This window comes from Euprymna scolopes, chromosome 29 (assembly GCF_053919585.1).
Source record: "Euprymna scolopes isolate OS-2025 chromosome 29, ASM5391958v1, whole genome shotgun sequence".
NCBI classification, from domain to species: domain Eukaryota; kingdom Metazoa; phylum Mollusca; class Cephalopoda; order Sepiida; family Sepiolidae; genus Euprymna; species Euprymna scolopes.
In genome coordinates this window covers 15,356,418-15,374,928 of record NC_136510.1, presented here as the reverse complement: position 1 = coordinate 15,374,928, position 18,511 = coordinate 15,356,418, and the positions used below count along the sequence as shown (strand labels likewise).

General features: G+C 32.4%; 1 protein-coding gene and 1 pseudogene across 9 annotated transcripts in view; both read right to left on the bottom strand.

The window, feature by feature from the left end:
* Positions 1-399: 399 nt before the first annotated feature.
* On the bottom strand, positions 400-517 carry LOC145252893 (5S ribosomal RNA; annotated as a pseudogene).
* A 4,832-nt stretch (positions 518-5,349) lies between these two features.
* Positions 5,350-18,511, bottom strand: part of LOC145252501 (rab11 family-interacting protein 4A-like) — a 302,623-nt gene continuing 289,461 nt past the window's right edge. For all 9 annotated transcript variants that reach the window (XM_080111998.1, XM_080111997.1, XM_080112001.1 and 6 more), the window contains 2 exons: positions 10,045-10,185; positions 5,350-5,884 (listed from right to left, as the gene is read on the bottom strand). In XM_080111998.1, the coding sequence (XP_079968124.1) occupies positions 5,768-5,884; positions 10,045-10,185 (258 nt within the window). In that variant the 3' untranslated portion in view covers positions 5,350-5,767. The remainder of the gene's footprint in view (positions 5,885-10,044; positions 10,186-18,511) is intronic.

Genomic DNA, 18,511 nt, shown 5'->3' with positions numbered 1-18,511 from the left:
TATAAAAAAAAAAAAAAAATCAATCTATCCATTTTGTGATAATTTCTTCTGAGACAGATTTTGAAATTTTAACAGGATGTTAACACTTAATAAGTTTCTTACAGCTGGTCAGGCGTGACTTGTTTATAATTTGAAATAAGTTATAGAAAAAAAGGCAACTAAATTTATTGCAACAAAATCATGAAATGAACCCTAGTGAAATATATAATATATACATCGATGCCTCCGTTCAATCTCAAAAGACAAAGGATACCCCCTGTAGGGGCAGCTGTGCGTGTAATTATGTGGCAAGGGTTGCGTAATCTCCAACCACACCCCTCTCCTGAATCGCCACTGCTTGAGTCCAGTGGCAAGGAAAAGTCCAGGATGACTGGAAACAATGGCGAGATAAGCGGAGAGTACATACAGCACCTGGAAGTTCCAAATGGTCACCGATCAGGTACTGGCCAGGCTCATTGTTGCTTAACTTCGGTGATCTGACGGGAACCGGTGTGTCAAACGTGATTATGCTGTATATACGTAATATATACATGAATTTATATATATATATATTATATATATATACGCATACACAAATCCTACAAATTGAGTACTCTAACAATCTAGAATATAACATAGAACTCCCAGAATCACGAACTTGTTTCCCCTATCTATCGCACTGTATGATTCTGGGGGCTTCATATCCACATGTCAATTTTTTTACATTAATTATATATATATATATATATATATATATATAAGCTCTCCTATTAAATCAAACATGACTTTAACATCATAACACATGATGCAATCATAGATTTCCGTGATCATGTTCAATTCTGTTTATTTTCTTTTTTAAAGTTAAAAAGTTACTATTTTTCTGACGAGTCAGTGCAAAAAAATATTAAAAATTGACATGATTGTTTCTGCACTACGAAACAGGCTCTGTAAAAAAAAAAAAAGAAAAAAAAAAAAAAAAAAAAGAAAAAGTGGACGTTTTGACATGTAGAAATAAATAAATGATAAAATGAATAACATTTTTGAATTTGGAATATAGGTGTTTTGGCATATATTCATATATGCCATGTTTTTAACTATTTAACATAGATCTAGCTTCAAAGAAAGGGTGAAATATAATTGGAAAAGAATATTTTCTCATCATATATATATATATATATATATATATAATTTGACATTTGGATACAGGGCTAATATAAATCTAATGTTAAATGGCACTTTCTTCATCTCCATGCAAGCATCAGATGATGATGATGATGATGATGATATATAAAAAAAAAAGTAGTGAAACTTTTATCATCTAAATTTGATTCAAGATGGAGGATTTCTACATTTTACGTCTGCGCAAAAAAACTAATGAAGAATTGTGTTAATATAAACTGAAGACCAATACAACGTCTATCCTTTAGGAGTTTATTGGTAGTGAGTGATAGAAAGCATGTTAGGATAAAGAATTTCTGAACTTCATACATGAAGAAGCTGAAGAATTGGTCGGCATCTGGCACTGAAACGATTTGGTAGAAAAAAAAAAAAAAAAAAAACGCAAGCAGAAAATTAAAAAAAAATTTAAATGCTTTAATAAAAAACTTTTTTTTCATTCATTATTCAATTTCTTTTCTGTATTTTTTAATTGAAATTTTTAACATAGGGGGGGGGGGCGGTTAATGTTTCAATTTGTGTAAATTAAGGCAATACCCATAAGAGGCCTGGCAGGACAGCTATTCATACACTATCACAGGGAAATAAAAAATTTGCAAAGATTATGAAAATTAGTTGCTCTGAAATTCATTATTTTCAGACTTTGTTGATGGAAAAGTTTCTCAAATGATAAAGTTTCCTATTGATTCTAAAATTCTGATGAGTTTTAATCAATTCAACAGTATAAACATATTCAGTATCATTTCTGCAACTTATTAGAAAAAAATGTTCACAATTTGGGAAGTTGGTTATTGCATTATAAAGAATGTTATTTTTATTCTTTATAGATTTACATTTGTGAAAATAATTTATAATTATATACAGCACTTCCCAATAACTAATCACTCGATATTGCTAATAAATTCCTTGCTAATTGTGATTTTTCAGTAATTTAGATTTCCAAGTGTCTGTCCCCAGCTGCGGACCATAGCTTCATATTTGCCAGCCCTGTTGTAGGTATCACCATGATATAAATAGATGTTAGAAAAGGACATGATTTTTCTTGCTTATTTATTTTTTTTTATATTGCAGAAAATAATTATAGATCCGAAACTGATTACAGCCAACTAAAGTACCCCAACATTTTCTGCGAGCCTATTTCCAGAAGCAATGGAGACTCAAAATAGTCCCTTTTGGTCGTTTTTTTTAATTATTGAAAAGGTTTTCCATCATGAAATAATGTTAAGAGTATTTGTACTGTGAAGCGATTTATTGAAAATTATAAAAATAAAATTAGTCTGTGTTTTGACTTTTATATGTTTATGAAACAAGTTTTTTTTTTTTTTTTTTTTAATCTTATTTTCAAAAACATTTTTATCATAAAAGTGAAAATAAAGACTAATTTTGTTATTTTTATAATTTTCAATAATTTGCATTGTTTTTTTTTTTTAATTTCAATAAATCACTTCAAAATACAAATATTCTTAACATTATTTCTAACAAAATAAAAAATAAAACAGAAAGAACTATTCTGAGTCCTCACAATTGCCAGAAACAGGCTTGCAGAAAACATTAAGAGACTTTACTTAAGTTTAACCACAAATTTATATGAAGAAATATTCTTTGTTTAAAAATAATTCTTATATAAGATTTCGTAACGTTGCTCCTAAAAAAATTTTTTTTTCGTTAATTTTTTGTTTGTCAACTGATGTTTTACTATTATCTAAAATGTGTACATTTTTTTTTTTGCTTAACGAGTATTTAATTTGATTAATCGTTAAAATACTTTTTCCTTCTTTGTAAAATGGTACATTTTAAATATTGGGCCAAGTTTTTCTAGGTGGAAACAAAAAGCAATAACCATAAAAGTCAAACATTCTTATTTTAAAGCTGTGTGGACATATTACAAGGATATGTGTTCTGTTGGATTTTTTTGAATTTTATTGATCATAAATTAAGCGAATGCCTTCCACACCCGTGAAAGAATCAGGAAAAAAAACAAAAAAAACATCCGTATTTCTACATACAATGGCCATTTTTTTTTCATCCTCTTTTTCATTTTTCAAAAATAAAATACAAAAATTATCAATTGTTAAAAACGGTAAAAAAAAAATAAATAAAATAAAAAAACTATTACAATTTTCTTTTTATTTATTATAATGTCCGATTTTGCGTTGCTTTGGGGATTTCATAAAGAAGCATCACAACCACAAAAAAAGATCAACATGCTCAGCCAGGCATTTTTTTTTTTTTTTATCTGGTAGCAATGTTCGATTTTGACAGCAAGAAAGAATTTTGTATTAAAAACAAAATTTTCTTTTCTTTTTTTTTTTTCAAGCAGGTTTGTTTACTTGTTATCAAAATGGCGAACAGGCGTGTGCAAGGGAGATAACTCTTTAAGAACAACAGTTTATTATACCTTGTTTTCCTGGGGGTGGATGGAGGGGGGGGGGTCAACCTTAATAGTTGATATTTTATATAATCTGGTTTTTGTGTCCTTCACACATATTTTTTTTTTGTGTGTGTTGTTAAAAAATGTGACAACATTGCATTAGAAAATAAAGTTGGATCATACAGACTACTATCCTCTCACACCTTGGTCGTTATATCACGTTTCACAGCCTATGTAACTTTCGACCATCATCGTATTTAGTTTAACGTCTGTGTTTACATGCTGGACTTCAGGTACATCGTTTTGAACTTGGGAATCTGGACTTTGACCAAAACGCTTAATAACCAAGACGAGTATAATTAAGATAATCAATCCTCATCTTTCTTAAAAAAAAAAAATTCCGGAAAATAAACTTGCTCACATTTTTGGAGGCAAAGTCGGTGATTTCACTACTAATCATCTCAGCAACAGCTGTTCTTAAAAACTTTTTTTTCTTATGCGTCAATGTTTTTTTTTTGTTTTTTTTTGTTGACACATCCTAGAAATGTCTGTGGTACAATATGTGCACATATTGTCAATGGAAACCCAAAAAGTTTCACACACACACACACACATATATATATATATATATATACATACTATGCATTATTTTTTTTATTTTTTTATTTTTGGAATCCTTTGAGATGAGGCTTCATAATTTATGCATCCACTTTTTTTTTTGCAAACTCTTATCCTCATCTTCATAGTTATTACTGTTTCATCATGTTTCGGTCAACTCATTCTCTTGCCTTCTTCAGGTGATTAATCATGACAAGATAAGAATGCCGAGTCTTGTAACTTGGGATCTGTGACATAGTACAAACGTTGAATCTCTACCGTTCCAGATGAATATTGTCTGAAAAAAGCGGTTTCAATCCTACTCAAAAGCAGGACAGAGGATTAGTTGGCCAAAACCGTGAGACAACGACAACTATGGAAGGCAGTATTTACTGGGGATACGGTTACAAGACTCTGCATTCTTATCCCGTTGTGGTTAATCACCTGAAGAAGGCCAAAGGATGAGTTGACCGAAATGTGGTAAAACAACAACTGTGAAGATAAGGATAACAATCTTCGAAAAGAATGAATGCGTACTATTTATTGTTAGCCATTTTGATTTTAAACAGTGTCTCTACTTTTCAGTTTTGCTTTTTGTTTTCTAAAATATTCAATTCTTGCTTACATCTCCATAAACATAAATGGCTTAAAAAAAAAAAAAAAAAAAAAAAATTGCTTGTTCAAATTTTTCTCTTTCATTTAGCCAATAATCTTAATTTGTACAAAAGCTAATGTATTTGTCAAGTGTTGGATCTTGTCACATAGCTTTTACAAAAAAACAGTTTGAACATGTAGGAAGGGAGGGGGCAGTCAAAGAAGCTGATTTTGAGTTTGCAATAACACTTTTCAAAAAAAATTTTTTTTTTTTTCGTCTAAATCCCTCTTAAAAATATATATATATATGTTTAAAATGAAAGCTGGAAAAATCTAAGAGCAAAATAGCCGAGCTGGAATTGGTATTTGAAAAAGAAAATTAAAAAAAAAAAAGGGGAGGAAATTTGGTTTTATATAATTCTTTTCTAATGACATTTAAAAAAAAAAAAAAAAGTTTAATTAAAATTACTTTTTTTTTTTTTTTTTACAATTTTTTTTAAAATTCAATTAAAAATGAAAAAAAATAAAAAATCAGAATAAATTAAAGATATAACGTTTGTTAAAAATGATAAACCTTTGAAGTTTTGAGTCGAATGAAAAGGTAAAAACGTGTAATAAACAAGAATGAGGAGTTTTGAGAAAAAGACAAAAAAAAAAGGAAGGAATGAAAAAAAAGGAAGGAATGAAAAAAAAGGAAGGAATGAAAAAAAAAAGTAAGGAATGAAAAAAAAAAGTAAGGAATGAAAAAAAAAAAGTAAGGAATGAAAAACAAAAAAAAAAGGAAGGAATGAGAAAAAAAAGGAATGAGAAAAAAAAAATGGAAATGTGAGGGGAGGGAATTTTAAAAATAGATGGCTTGATTAAGTTTTATAATTGGCATGTGCTGGGGATGGGTCACTGTGTTGATGGGGGAGAGGGGTCAAAAACCACATGAGCTTTTTATGTTCACTGGGATTTGTTTTGTTTTCCGGATGGCTTAATAGAGGCGGATTCAAATATGAAAACTAGTAGCAATTAATTTTCTTTAAAAATAAAATGTGGCAGAAATGTTCAATGGTTGATTTCCAATAAGGACGGGTTCTTCTCCAAAATCTTCAAGATTATCTTGTCGACGTATTTCTTCAGACGATCGTTAACATCTTGCTGTTCTTTCAATGCTTCCATTAGCTGAGAAAAAACATAAGAGAATTTTAGATTTAGAAATTGGTCATTCTTAAAAACTGTAACAGACTTCAAAATATTCCTAATCATTTAGTACAAACACAAAATTTTTTTTTAAATTTATCTTTATATAAATACAAAAGATGCACCCAGCATTGCCTGGTAGTAAACGTAACATGAAATTCCCTTACAAAAAATGAAGTAAAAAAAAAAAAAAAAGTAACCGAGACACTTGCATACAAGTATTATATTTTTTCTAAACAGTTCACTTCTTGTAAGTAAAAAAAAAAAAAAAAATACTCAGATCAAAACTAAAACCTAAAAACAGTGAGTCAAGTATGATAACCATTAGACCAGCTTGACACAAATCAATGAAGCCCTATCTCAAAGGATTCTAAACGAATCAAAAATAAATAAAAATAATATACAAAGATCATTTCATACCAGTTTTTTATACTAGGAAGTTACTACTTAACAAGGCCCAAGAACAAGATAAGGGTCAATGAATGTTATTTAGACTGTTTTTTCCTGCTTATAGTAAAGTTGAAAGGTTTTGTGGAAAATATCAACGGAGTTGCTGAAATTTGCATATTCTTTTAAACATTCATTTTAATTAATTCCCTATTAGTTTTTTTTGGTTTTCTAATCGGATGATCATCTTTAGTTAACTATTACGTGTAATTATATTCATGCAGATATTCTACATGATTTATAATTATGTAATATTTGCGTAAAAAAGTTATAGTAAACACAAACCTCTTTCTACATATATTTATGTATGCGTGGGTGTATATATATATATATATATATATGTTTTAAAAATTTTGCCTACCAAACTCCTGTCAGTTTTTGGTCTACATTACTGGTTCAAGGATCACTTAATTTAACGTAAAATGAGCACCCTTATGGCCACCTTGGCTATAAAGTGGATGGTCATTTTATGTTAAATTAATATTAAAAAAGTGATCCCCCACTTTATAATTTCTTATCTTGAAACTACTCGTTTTCTGGGATTTTTACTGTTATTTTCGTTTTCAGCACCCTCGAAAACCTTTAATAGTGGTATTTTTAAAGGATTTTTTGTGGGTGGAAAGATACTACACCTTTACCAATACTTTAATCATAGTCATTTATTTTCCTAGTTTTGCATATGAATTACAAAATATCTGATATTTCCCCCGAAACATCTGGCGTTGATGAAGGGGAGACTAAAAATTTCTGCTATAGTTTCAAATGATCTGAAATAACAGCCAGGGGAGACGATTCCAAATATTTCTAATGTTATATCTCCACTCTTTGATTTTCGTACATAAAGTAAATTTCACAGTGCATAAGGCTTATTTGATACTGGAGATATTCATAATCGTATCCTATTTCCAAAAGAGGGGAGATATAACATATGAGAAATATTTGGAATCAAGTCTCCCCTTGCTGTTATTTCAGATCATTTGAAACCATAGCAGCAAGTTTTAGTCTCCACTCCATCAAGGCCAGAGGTTTTGGGGAAATATATATATCTATAATATAAAGCTAAATGTGTGTGTGTGTGTGTCTGGTCATGAATAGGCTCCTATATGGTTGACTATTTTAAAAAGTTATGTATCGAGACACAGGAATGAGTAGGTTTGATCTGGCAGAACAGTGGTTCATTAAAATTGTGGGGTTTGTGTTCTCGTCTGGTCCACAAAGTATGGAAATAAAAAATTTAATAATTAAAAAAAACATTTACAAGTGTTTTTGATATAGATGTACATAAGAATACTTTGATAAGTATGTTTTAACTTTAATAGGGATACTATAATAAAATTGTGGGGTCTGCATTCGCGCCTAGCCTCCATAGAATGGAAATAGGCACAAACTTTAATAAAGACTTTTCATATCTATCTGTGTAAGTATACTTTGATAATTATGGTTCAGTTTGAAGAAATATGGTATAATAAAATTATGGGGTGTTTGTTCACGCCTGACCTCCATAGAATGGAAATATGTCACAAAGTTTAACAAGGTTTTTTTAATATAGATCCACAGAATATTGTGATAAGTGTTTCAGTGTGATAAATTATGGGGTTTATCTATTTTATTTTTACTTTCATCATATTTTGCTTTGGTTTTGCTACCCCCAAATTCGAAGCTATCTCTTTACAACCCTTCCTTTTCATAACCTATCATACTTTCATAAATCAGAGTCCATTTTCTGTAGACTGTTTTTGAACCCAGTCAACGACGGGCACTTTTGCTAGTATATATATATTTGTTGACAAATGACAAAAGAAATAAAAGTTCCCACTGATATGGCATCGAGAAGCCTACCCAGAAACTACTGCATGATCCAAACTCCATTCACTAAATGGCAATACACCAGTTGTGGGAGTTACAACAAGGTTCGAGTCCCTGACTATAAGGTTGATAATATCGGCCCAGATAAAATATTTACCTCCAATAACCTGATTAGTGACATGGCAGCAGGAGAAGAGATTAAAAAAAAAAAAAAATTGCTCAGAAGGTTCGGTTATTACTCTCACAAAACTGCCAACTGAGTAGACACTTTTTCTTCTCCCTTTATCAGAAACATGGTAGAGGACTGAGGAACAACAAAAAAAGGGGAAATGAGAATTACAAGGCTAATGCATTTTCTACTTTTAGTTCAACATAGGAAATTTGCTGGGTGTGTGTGTATATATATATATATATATATATATATATATATATATATATAGCAACCTTGTCTGTTGTATGAGGAACAGTTTCTATCAACTTTCTGTCAATTTTTGTGCTACAGATTTGAAACTATATACATAGGGAATTTGGACCTGTGGAACAAATTCGATTCGGTCTTCAGCTGGTAAAAATAGCTGCTAAGGAAAATAAAATGGCAACTTAGCAGGTGTAAGTCAACTTAAAATCCTCTTCTACGCATGCATAAATATACATTTATAGGTAAAACAACTTTTTTTTTTTTTTTACTTTTTATATGTATATAGCCGTTGCTTAGGGGATAACGAATAAGGCCGGAGAGCTACAGGTTTCGATTTTGATTCTAGCTGATAGCACCCAAGTCATTTTTTTTTTAAATCACTACTATATATTGGAGACAATATAATAATAGATAAGGAATTGACTATAATAATAAATACGAAACCTGTATAAATTAAAATATCATATTTAAGTGTATTTTACAACCAGGCAACGCTGGGCAGCCTGTATATATAGGGTAGGGCCTCGAAACACGCGTGTACATAGATTACTGTTTTTTAAAAAATAATAAATAAATACGTCCAAATAAAAAGAGGGCGACTTTCTAAGAAAACACCGGATCTCCAAGGTGGAGACGATAACCTTAATATCGTTTAAAAAATCAACAACAAAACTATGTGAATATAGAAAAGATAAAAACTAAGCAGTAAATTGTCTATGGCATCATAGCGTGATGGATGAAGATGCCGGACTGAAATACATAAGGTCTGGGGTTCGAGTCCTAACAACAGTCAAGCTACGTTGAAGAGGGGTAGGGCCCCGAAAACCCCATGTACGTAGATTACTGTTTTTAAAAAATAAATAAATAAATAAATATGCCCAAATAAAAAGAGGGCGACTTTCTAAGAAAACACCGGATCTCCAAGGTGGAGACAATAACCTTAATATTGTTTAAAAAGTCAACAACAAAACTACATACATACATTATATATATATATATATATAAAAAATCTGTGTTTGTGTATTTTTTTTTTTTTTTTTTTTTTTTTTTTTTTTACTCATGTGCACCCTCTAACAAGGCCTTTTGCCACTTGAACGTAAGGGGGTTATTATTTGGGTATCATGCATAGGAAAGATTAACAATGTTTTACGTTACATTTAAACTTCTGCATATCAGTATGCAGGTAGCAGGAAGGGAATTCCAAAATCTAGCTGTTCGAGGGAAGAAACTATTAGACTAGAAAGCTTTCTGGCATTTAGGGACCTCAGTGAAGGGGTGTGATTTTGTTGCTAAGCAGGTTTGTCGAAGATATGCATGTCAAGGGGGTACAAGTGCAACATTGCAGTGATGGGACAGGGGTTAGAGATTAGTTGACAAAGTGGGACGTATTAGATTAAGAATGTATTAGATATAAATAATCAATATGTAATTAAATTCTACTATAAAAGATGGTGACGGTTGTCTTTCTTACCTCCTCCTTTGTGAGATGGTCAATCTCATCGGCCAAAGAAATGGCACCATTGTATTTCAGCAAGCGTCGGCCCTCTTCCATGCAGCGGCTCAGCAGCTGGACGTTCAAGTCATCATTGGAATCGCGCAAAGTACGGTTTTCCTGAAATTAAAAATGATGCGATGCAAGAGGAAAAATGAAGAGTAAAAAAAAAAAATAATTTATCTTTAATTTATTGGTAATAATAAAAAAAAAGTTCTCATCCTGAATTCAACCTAATTAAAAGAAAAAAAAAAATACAGAAAAATCATGTAAACTAGCAGAACCCATGGAAATTCCACAGTAGTTGAAAATTTTTGAAACAAGTTATGAATAAAAAATAAAATAAAACAAATAACGACGATTTAAAACAAACTTTTAGCAAATTCTTTTTTAACCATTTAAAGCTAAAATAAATTGATTTAAAAAAGAAACAAATTTAGATTTTTTTTTTCCAATGAAAATTTAAAACTTTTTTTTTCTGAGTATTTTTTTATTTAAATTATTAAAGGCGCAGATGTCAATTCACTTGCACATTTTTCTTAAATTAAAAAAAAAAACTATAATTAAAAAAAAACTATAATTAAAAAAAAAACTATAATTAAAAAAAAACTATAATTAAAAAAAACAAAACAAAAAAAAACTTACTGTCTCCTCTTAACATGACTTTTTTTATAGGGAGGAAATTTGTTTACATTAATATTTGCGATGTTTTTTGTGACACTGGACATATGGACAAGTAAATTAATATTTAGATTGATCAAGATCAAATTTTTTTTTTTAACTAAGAAAAACAAATTTTATGATTTTTAGTGAATGATAATATTTTGCAGCCATTATGAGACTGACTAAACTAAAGAAAAAAAATTATTTCTAAAACATGGCAGAGCCATCTCACTTCCTCAAAAAATTTGATTCTGTTAAGTTAAAATAATTACTTTATTAATTTATGTGATTTTTGGAATATGACATTTTCGTTCCGTGACAGGTACAAACATTATAAAGATTTTTTTTGTGTGCTTTTGTTTGTTTTAAATTAGGTTGACTTCTGGAAAAGCCTAAAAACGTTTTAAGCAAGATTAATTGGAAACAAAAAAGCGAAATCGTTTTCACTTTTGTTTGTAAAACGATTCTCTTTGAACACAAATCAAGTCAGCATTATTGCCAACATTGGCAGAACATGCAAGAATTGGAAGTGCAACATGCGGCAAAATCAAATAAGAAAAATATTTTTTTTACTAGCTGGACACCCACCATTGCCCGGTCATACAATACACTTAAACAATATTTTAATTTATGCAGATTATGTATTATAGAATCAATACTCTACTGCATTACATGGAATAATTTGCAAAAATAATATAAAAAAAATAATGACAATGTCGTTCATCAAATTCCGTCTGTGTTTGTTTAAAATATCACGTCAGCTGATATTTGGACTTGACGATCTTAAAAATAGTTTTTATTTACAGATAAAAAATAATTTTTACAGGGGAATATTTTATGTTCTACCAGAATACTATTATTATTAATGCGCTTTACTCGCCTACTTATATTTTACTAAGTTCAGGCTACTTATTTGATCCCCAAATCTATGTGTATGCGTATGTATGTATGTATGTATGATATATATATATATATATATTTTATTTTTTTTATTTTTATTTTTTTTTTATTACATTTTCACCCCAAACAAGGCACATTGCCACTTTGGTGTAGGGGGCTACTATCAGGGGAAACATCTACTGGGGCACTATGTAGGGATTAGGGCAGCGAGATGTTGGTTCACGTTGCACTTGAACTTATGCATGTCAGTACAGTTGGGGAAGCAGTGACCTGGAATGGAATTCCAAAGTCTAGCAGTTCTGGGGAAGAAACTACTGGAGTAGAAAGATCTTTTACATCTAGGGATCTCTACAGTGTGGGGGTGGGATTTTGCAGCTTGTCGGGTCTGTCGAGGGTGTTCACGTCGTGGGGGCACAAGTGCTTGCAGTTCTTCAGAGCATTCACCATTATAATACTTGTAGAACAGGCAGAGGGATGCAACGTTTCGACGATGGGACAGAGGCTGAAGTTTAGATGCCAGTTTAGGGCCTATCAGATTTGCGACTCTCTTTTGAACCCTGTCAAGGAGAGAGAGACTAGTAGCCGATGCACCGGCCCAAATATGACAGCAATACTCCATACATGGGCGAATAGTGGCCTTATAGAGGTACAGGATACTTTCGGGTGTTAGAAGTTTTCTAGCACGGTAGAGAGAGCCCACCTTCCTCGCAGCGGCCCTGGCAATGCCCTTGATGTAATTGTTCCAGCTCATGTTTCCTGTGAACGTTAGGCCAAGGAGCTTGAAAGACGTACTCTCAGCTAAAGAGTTGTTGGCCATTGCTATAGGTGGTAGAGAAGGTTTCTTGTAATTATTGAATGAAACCAGTTTTGTCTTGGTGGCATTGAACGTTACCATCCATTTTTGTCCCCATTCCACTACTGATTTGAGGTCATCCTCTAGTGTTTCTGCCATTACTTTAGATATATGTTCATTTGTTTTCCTGTCGTGCCTGCTATAGAGTGTGGTGTCATCAGCATATATACCCATCTCAGAGGCAATTTTGTCGGGGAGGTCATTTATGAATATCAGGAACAGCATAGGTCCAAGGATAGATCCCTGGGGCACTCCCGCATTTATATCATATTGTTTAGATTTACGACTGCCGAGGACAACCTGGATTTTTCTCTTATCTAAGAAGGATTTAATTATGTTAAGTATTCTACCAGTGATACCGTAAGATCTAATCTTCCTGAGGAGACCCTCATGCCATACCCTGTCAAAAGCCTTAGATATATCTAGAGCTACCGCTCTGCCCTCTCCCGCTTTGTCCAGTGAATGGTATATGCGTTCAGAGATTACAGTGAGGATGTCTGCCGTGGAACGGGCTTGTCTAAATCCATATTGATGGTCGGTCAGAAGTTTAGCATCTGTAAGGTGCTGGACTAGAGCATGGTTAATTAAGGTCTCAAATATTTTGGCAAAAAGTGGGAGGAGGCTAATAGGGCGATAATTTAATGGGTCAGTTCTTTCGCCAGAATTCTTGAATACTGGTACCACAGAAGCAGTTTTCCAACAGCTCGGAAAGCATGATTCATTAAGGCATTTGTTGTAGAGTTTGGAGAGAACTGGAGCTACTTCGGCTGAGCACTTTTTTAATAGCACAGCTGGGATGAGGTCGGGTCCACATACTTTGGAAGTGTCAAGGTTTTTTATGATAGCATGCACCTGAGCAGGGGTGATTTCCAGATCGTCTAGCTTGGCGTCTGTCCGCATAGGAAAGTCAGGTAGGGGGTGGTTTAGAGGGTCCAGTGTAGAGTTTGAGGCAAACCGACTGGCAAGCATGTTAGCCTTCTCGGTTGCTGAGCAAAGAACCTCGTGATTGTTGGTTAGTGGGGGAATTGTTGATTGCCCATTATTTACTACACTGTTGTAGATTTTCCAGAAGTCACGAGTTCCTAATTTTTGTGCTTCGATGCGTTTTTTAGTGGTTTCCGTAAATTCCCTCTTAGCTGTCGCTATTTCTTTCTTAACGTTACTTCTAGCTTCTATGTACTTTTGTCTGTTTGAACTGGACTTATGTCGGTTAAACCTGCGGAATGCATGCTGCCTTTGAGCAATGGCAGTTGCGCAAGTCGAAGTAAACCATTGGGGAGAGTGGGGCTTGCTATAGAATTTCCGCATGGGAACATGCGCTTCGATTGTAGTTTTGAACCATTCAGTGGTCTCAGTTGCACACTGTTCAGCAGGAAGAGAAAAAATATTTCCCCATGGGGTGTCTCTGATAAGATCTCTGATAGCTTCCCAGTCAGCCTTTTTATAATATCTCGTTGTTTTGAGCACTGGCTCTTCAGTTTTGGGTCTAGAGTTTAGGGCGATTTCAACCATTATTACCGCATGATCAGCGTTCCCAAGTGGGCTGTCGGCTTTCGTTACACAATCATCAGGAATTGTGGTCAAAAACAGATCTAATAGTGATGCGTGTTGTTCTTCCTGATCAGGGAAGCGGGTTGGAAAAGTAACAATTTGCGATAGGGAGTGAGATACAGAGAAGCTATGAGTTGCGCTGCCTGCTGCATCTGTATAAGTAGAGAATCCAAGCCAGTTTTTGTGATGGACATTAAAGTCACCAAATACATGTACTTGGGTGCTAGTGTCGAAGGAGAGTGCTGTGTCTATGCTGTCAGATACTTTTTTTTTATTATGGTGCAGTCTTGGGTCGAGGGAGAGCGGTAGAGAAAGTAAAAGTAGCTAATGTTGTGTTGCATGATTAGTCTAAAGCACATAAAGGCTTGATCATCCGTTTCTAGGTTTGTTTCTCTAGTTAGGGGAAGGGTATTACGAATGTAAACTCCAAGTCCGTGCATATGTCTGTCAGAGTCCTTACGGCAGAGTGGGAGATATCCAGGCATGTTAAAGTAGTTAGAGGGGATGGAGGAGTGTAGGTTAGTCTCACTTAGTGCTAAGATATCCGGGGTATTTGTTAGGAGAAATGCTTCAACATCAGCTAAATTAGTTCTAAGCCCACGGATATTTGTGAATGCAAGCCTCAAGGGAGGAGGCAAGTTGGATTTGTTTGACCCTAAGCCTGGTTTAAGCTTATTTTTAGATTGTACTGTCATCATGTTTTTTAACGAGTTTCAGTTGAGTTAGGGGAAGCCGATATAATATATATATATATATATATATATATATATGTATGTATGTACGTATATATATATTTGGGGTGGAAAGGGCTCCCGTAAGCTGTGGTGAAGGCAACCTTTCTGGGAGAACCGAGAGAGAGACTTAGCGGTCGTACAAAGCTAAGACTCTGTAACATCATATTTGTATAGATACTCCCTAAGACATTTGGGCTCATGGATTTTAAACGTCTGAGGGAGTGGCACTCGTCTGACAAGACGTTGCAATCATCATTTATATATATATATATATGTATGTTTATGTATATATGTGGGTATATATATATGTGTGTGTGTATGTATGTTTATGTATGTATATATATATATGTGTGTGTGTGGGTGTGTGTACATTTATATGTATGGATGTTTGCGTGCATCTTTATGTATGCAAGTATGTGTGCATGCATGTGTTTATTTCCATGTGTATGTGGGGTGGAGAGGGCTCCCGTAAGCCGTGGTGAAGGCAACCTTTCTAGGAGAAGAAAATCTCTAATTTAAAAAGCCATAAAGTGGGAGACTAGTACCCACATTAAGCTGGTCTGCAGTTTGACTTGTTGCTGGCTATCTTGCTCTTGCTTGTTGCTGGATCTCAAAATTTTGAACAGAGAGAGAGATATAGCTGTCGTACAAAGCTAAAACTTTGTAGCATCATCTTTGCAATAATTATGTATGGATGCATGTATGCATAGGACACGTATATGTATGTATGTATATCCCTGTGTAGGTGTGTGTGTGTATATATATGTGTGTGTGTGTGTGCGTGTGTGTGTATATGCTTGTTTGTGTATATGTAGGTGCATGCGTGTGTATGTATGTATGTATGCATATATATATATATATGCATATATGTATATGTATGAGTGTATATGTATTACATTTGCCACTAAACTCGCCTAGTTAATTATACTTTCTTATATATCCAACTTTTATTTTATTTATTTATTTTTTTTTTTAGCAAATATTATTCAATTTCCTTTACTATCATTATTACTATTATTTGGTTTGGTTAACGGCATATCAACCCTTTTCAGGTTATTTAATGCCAAACCCAGAATTAAAGAAAAAAAAAAATTATACGTATTCAAAGTACTTTATGTCTTCAAGTATCTATCTTACTATTATTTTATCTCTATTATTATTATTATTATTATTATTATTATTATTATTAATTATTATCTGTATCCCCCTACATGCATATTTTTGTGATTTTATATCTATTCAATCCATGCCTGGCAATTCTTAATTTACTTAATTTCTTAGAGACCTTTTATAGCCAATGCATTTAAATAGGTAAATGCCTTTAAGGTGGATGTAACTAAGCTTACTTTGAGAGGACACATCTTAGTTACTGTGAACAACACTCCCACCCCCATTCGCATAAATCCTTAACGTGTCAAACTCCATATGACACCTCCCCCCGATAACAAATCGCAACAGTTTGACAGCCCACTAGTGAGCGCAATCCCCTTAACTGCCTGTATTTCCTTTTCCTCTTTTCCACCTTCGTCCTCTCTCCCTCCCTCTCTTCCTATCCGTGTCTGGTTGAATATTTTAAACTCCACCTCACCCCTTTTAAATGTTTATTTAATTATTAAATCTTAAATGTTATCAAATCAGAAGTGATCCTCCCCCCTTCTTTCCCTTCTAATATCGTTTTTCCAATTATAATAACCATTTCTGTTATAGTCTGATGGAAGTTACTGGATTGTTGATACGATTTGGTAACCGAAACATGTGTAACTAAGCAGATAAAACGGTAATAAAAAAATATATATTTGCTCTGCAATTCTATTGAGCACTTTCTTTAGGTTTTTACTAATTACCATTTTATATATATATAAATAAAATAATATTTCAACATATTTTGAGGATATTTTGCAGTATTTATTTTCAATCAATCTCAATATATGAATGCTATATGAATGTGATTATGTTTCAATCTCATCAGGTCATTGTGGTCGTTGCAAAATCTAAGATTAAAATGGGATTTCATTTATGTAGCCATACCTTTTTTGTGTTAGGTGTAAACAATAGCTGAACAATTTATTGTTATGAAACTAACCAAATATTAAGCTTTTTCTTTTTCGGCTTGCTTCAGCAATTCATACCTTGACCACCAGTTCTACCTGGCATTGACTGGGACAAAAGTATAACACTTCTATTAAACCTAATATTTCTTCTCTTTCCCTTTTTTTCCCTCTCCCTCCCCATCTTTCTTCTCTGCCTAGCCCCTTCCTCTCCTTGGATATACCCACACAGATAGACAACTCGTTTTTATAGATTCCTTGAGAAATGAGTTGACATAAGGAAATTAACTCCTTGATTAAAAATGTGTGTTACTTCCCTTTAGTTTGTACATAATCGGTTTGGAAAACTGATCCCCCATCTTGATGAAATCTGCACTAGTTTCGGGTCAAAGAATGAATATTTTTTTCTAAATTTTAGATATTATTCAGCCAGGTCAACGCAGATCAAGAAAATACTAATCTTGTGGGCATTTATCTATGTATTCGTTTTTTCTTTTTTTACCTTTAGCCGCCCATACAAACATACACACAAACAACTGTTTTTTTATAGTATAGGTGACTGTTTCTAAGGAGTTGATTTTGATGTTATACGAGATGTAGCTAACCAGCATTGATCTTTCTCAAAAATATATTTTTGAAAGATCATTTGATTAAATTTATTGAACCAAATCATTAAAAAACTATTATTATAGTTTGTGATAGTTTCAATATCATATATTTCATTTTTTGTACAAAATATCTAATTGAAGAATATGTCAGTTAGACAAAATTTAGATTTAATAACCACAAACTTGCTATTAGACAAAACATATACTCGCAAATAGCAAAAAATTTCAACCAAACAGATCATACACACAAAAACATCAAATGTGTTTTAATAGTCACCAAATTCCCATCCAAATATGCATAAGAAAAAACATGTATTTTAAAACTAAACACGTAAAACAAAACTGAACTAAATGATGTGAAAGTCTTGAATATAATTATTTTACAAATTGAGAAGAATTTCTGATTGTTGTCCAGAATTCAATCTAAACAATATAGAAAATTCTTTATAATGTATATACTCGTCACAGAATGAAAATATCACATTCCAAAAATCATGTAAATTGATTAAATAGTTTTATATACATATATATTTCTTTAGCAATTGTAATAGTAAATTGTATCCATTACAATGTTGATTTTCATAGCGGTAGTTAGAGTTGTCTCCCTTTATTTAAAACAACATGGCAGATAAAAACAAACTCTTGCTTACTCATAAAATTTGATTTTTTTTAAGTAAAAAAAAATTTAAAAAATACTTGATCAATTTATGTGATTTTTAGAACATGACATTTTCGTTCCATGATGGATACATACATTAAAGCCTTTTCTGTATTTTTTATTTTTAATCAGGTTGCATTCTGGGCAAGCACCAAATTTTTGTTTTTGTATCAACTTTTTATCTCAAGGAATCAATTGCTCTTAACAATATAAAATGAGATGTATACCCATATGTTTATTTAAAAAAAAAAGACAAGTTTTATTTTTTTGTCCTTCGGTAAAAAGACTTTGCGTGGATTGACTTGCATATTAAGACAAACAATGAACCTGTTACGTTAAAAAAACAAAACAAAAAAAAATGCAACAAAGTCATTTGAGAAATAAAAAATATTTAGAAAATAAAACAAAGAAAAAAAAAGAAAATGGTTGAG